At 38.9% G+C, this 3,862-nt stretch overlaps 1 protein-coding gene across 1 annotated transcript; it reads left to right on the top strand.

The window, feature by feature from the left end:
• The first annotated feature begins 2,640 nt into the window (after window positions 1–2,640).
• LOC128311838 (olfactory receptor 688-like) lies at window positions 2,641–3,606 on the top strand. The gene has a single exon (XM_053203575.1). It carries the CDS (start codon window positions 2,641–2,643, stop codon window positions 3,604–3,606), a length of 966 nt encoding a protein of 321 aa, XP_053059550.1.
• Window positions 3,607–3,862: the final 256 nt, after the last annotated feature.

Below are 3,862 nucleotides of genomic sequence, written 5' to 3'. Positions count from 1 at the left end.
AAGAACAGCACAGAAATAAAAAATTTTAATAACCATGTTTTAAAGATTGAAAGATTTGAAAGATAAACAAAGGCAGAAAGAATCCACATTTGCTGAATGTAAGAACTTCATAGTATGTCAACTTTTGGCTTTTCAAAATTAAGCCACAAATTTAACATGATCCCAGCCAAAATTGTTATTTTAGAAACCAATGCAGGAATTCTAAGTTTAATCTGGAAAATAAGCACATAAAAAGGCCTTTAAATTTTAATAGAATAAATAATAAGGGAATATACTTCTCTTCTGTATTAAATTTATTATAAAACTAAAATTTTTAACTCAGTTTGATATTGGCACAAAATTAATCAGAAAAAAAAAAAAAAAACATTTGAGTGCCCAGATACAATTTATACATACAAAACTTTCTATGCAACAAAAGAGGCATAATAATCACTTGTCAAGAGATGTAGAAGCCATTGTTTAATTATGCAAAATCACTTTATTTACATATCTCTCATTAACAGCAAAATTAATTCCATGTAAATAAGTTGCATCACAAAACTAGAAGGGGGGTGCCTGGGTGGCTCAGTCGGTTAAGCGTCAGACTTTGGCTGAGGTCATGATCTCACAGTTTGTGAGTTTGAATCCCGCATCCGGCTCTGTGCTGACAGCTCGGAGCCTGGAGTCTGTGGAGCCTAGAGCCTGCTTCGGATTCTGTGTCTCCTTCCATCTCTGCCCCTCCCCCACTTGTGCTCTGTCTCTCTCTGTCTTTCAAAAATAAATAAATGTAAAAAAAAAAAAAAAAAACAGAAGGTCAAACATTAAAAATTAAGTCATAGGGAAGTGAATCTTGGTCAAAATTTTGAGTAAAGAATGGTTTTCTGTAACTGTGTTTTGATTGAATAATTGAATGTTTTGAGAATTTGATAAAAGCCAAACATCTCCTCAGAATAATGTAAAAGTTTTTCCACATAAATTTAAAAAATTCACAGATTCCTATGGAGACCGCCCATAAATTCTTATTAAAAGAGGGAGAATCTTATGCAGGCTCTACACTCAGCACGGAGCCTGCAGCAGGGCTGGATTCCATGACCCTAGGGTCATGACCTAGCTGAAATCAAGAGTTGAGGGGAACCTGGGTGGCTCAGTCCGTTGAGTGTCTGACTCCTGGGATCGTGGGATCCAGCCCCACATTGGGCTCCATGCTCAGCATGGAGTCTGCTTAATATTCTCTCTCTCCCTCTGCTCCTTTCCCCTACTCATGCTCTCTTTTTCTCTCTAAAATAAATTAAAAACTTTTTTAAAAGATTTTCTTTCAATAAAGAAAAATGCTGAAAATTAAATATTCTAAAATGTTAAAAACCATTACCTTTGTTTGTTGGGATTTTGATTTATGATTATTTTTCTCAACTTTTTTTTTGTTTTCTAAAAGTGCTATGGTTTTATTTTTTCTTATTTGTCTTTATCAATTTCATGGTACTATATGTTTATTATAATTATAAATGGCATAGCCATTCATTCTTCACACAGGTGGTTAGGGATGGAACCTTGATCTTATACTTAATGCCATCAAACACAGCACAGATACAGATTTGGAAGGGAAATATTGATACCTAAATATTTAACAAGGCAAGGTATTATTCATAAATAAAGATAAAAAAAGAAAAAGAATTCTCAGGTATTGTCAGGTATTGAAGGCTTCTGAAACCATAATGCCTGTACACATTTTGATACAAACTCTGAGAGATAGTCCACACAATTCAAGAGTGAACAAAATTGAGAATGAGAGAATGAGGTGGACTGAGTATCAAAAATGAGCTGTGAACTTACCCAAATCAAACAGTCTAAACTGTGTCATAAATGCCTGCTGCTTTAAACCTATACCATACAAAAATCTGGAAGTGGTGGGAAGTATGGTGGTAATTTTGTCTCCTTAGATCTTCTATTAATAAAATTGATGATTTTAAAATATAGCTTTATATATGCCTTTAACATCACTTTCATAATCAGAGGAGGAAACAAGTGATATTCCTACATAGTACTGACCTTTTAGCTATGATTTCATGCCAGAGATTAAAATTTTGCTGAAATTTTCTCACTTATTAGTGTTTTCAATATATAGGACTCTTACCTAGTGAAATCATTCAACCTCTATATCCCTATATGTAAATAACAACCCCTGTCTGGGGAAGATCAAATGACACGATTTTTGTCAAAACTTATTTGTCAACTACAGGCACTGTTTAAAATAAAAACATGGTCAGTATTCTCCCTGTGGCTGCCTGGTCTCCTCCTGAAGATCCCCAACAATGGAGAAAACACCTCTGCCCTCTAACTTTGGGATCTTTCTAATGTACTAGTCTTCTGGTTTGTGTCTGTATTCCCCGACGCATGAAAAAATCTATCCAGAATTTCTAGAAAACAAAGCCAGGAAATCTTCACTTTTATTCTGCTAAAATCATTTTCTTATAATCTATTTTGGCTCTTCCGCTGTTCTATCTATCTATATCTATCTATCTATACGTCTATCTATACAATTTGGGTGTCACTATATATATATAATATTTATTTTTGAATATTATTCAAAATATTACTTACTACTGCCTATTCTTATTTTCTCTTAATCCATAGGCAGATGCTGAGAAGAAGACATCCCATGATATGGATACCACCCTGAGTATAACCAATAGCTCAAGGCTTCAAGTGTCTGAGTTCATCCTGGTGGGGCTCCCAGGCATTCATGAGTGGCAGCACTGGCTCTCCCTGCCCCTGGCTCTGCTCTACATCTTAGCTCTCATTGCCAACATCCTCATCTTGATCACCATCCAACATGAGCCTTCCCTGCACCAGCCCATGTATCAGCTCCTTGGCATCTTGGCTATCGTGGACATTGGCCTGGCTACCACCATCATGCCCAAGATCCTGGCCATTCTCTGGTTTGATGCCAAGGCCATCAGCCTCCACGAGTGCTTTGCTCAGATCTATGCTATCCATACTTTCATGGCAATGGAGTCAGGCATCTTCCTCTGCATGGCTGTGGATAGATATGTAGCCATTTGCTACCCCCTTCAGTACTCCTCCATAGACAATGAGGGTTTTGTGATCAAAGCCACCCTGTCCATGGTGCTCAGGAATGGCCTGTTGACCATCCCACTGCCTGTACTGGCTGCCCAGCGACACTACTGCTCCAGAAATGAAATTGACCACTGTCTGTGCTCTAATTTGGGGGTCACTAGTCTGGCCTGTGATGACGTCACTATTAACAGAGTATACCAGTTGGCCTTGGCATGGGTTACACTTGGGGGTGACATGGGTCTGGTCTTTGCTTCCTATGCTTTGATTGTTCGCTCAGTGCTGAGGCTGAACTCCGCTGAAGCAACATCGAAGGCCCTGAGTACCTGCAGCTCCCATCTCATCCTCATTGTCTTCTTCTACACAGCCGTTATTGTGCTGTCTGTCACCCACCTGGCAGGAAGAAAGGTCCCCTTCATCCCTGTTCTCTTCAACGTGCTGCATAATGTTATGCCCCCAGCCTTTAACCCCATGGTGTATGCCCTCCGGACCCAGGAGCTGAGAGTGGGCTTCCAGAGGGTGCTTGGTTTGGGTGAGAATGTGTCCAGGAAGTGAGCCAACTTTTGATGGCAGAATTTTACAACTGGTATTACAGAAAGAGCACAGGCTTTGGAGCACAACAGCCCTGGGTTAAAATTCCAGGTCTCCCAGTTGCTAGCAATATCGATTCAAATTAACTCACCTGTTTTGTAAAGCGTATACTATGTGCCAGGCACTGTTCTAAGCATTTCTCAAATATTAACTCATATAATTGCACAACAACCCTATGAAACACGTACAACTGTCATTTACACATTCTGCAGGTGAGGCA

The sequence above is a fragment of the Acinonyx jubatus genome, chromosome D1, assembly GCF_027475565.1.
Source record: "Acinonyx jubatus isolate Ajub_Pintada_27869175 chromosome D1, VMU_Ajub_asm_v1.0, whole genome shotgun sequence".
NCBI classification, from domain to species: Eukaryota; Metazoa; Chordata; class Mammalia; order Carnivora; family Felidae; genus Acinonyx; species Acinonyx jubatus.
This window is presented reverse-complemented; position numbering and strand designations above follow the sequence as displayed.

Excerpts from the sequence above, each read along its gene's own strand:
- LOC128311838 (XM_053203575.1), top strand. The coding sequence starts at position 2,641 with ATGGATACCACCCTGAGTATAACCAATAGCTCAAGGCTTCAAGTGTCT.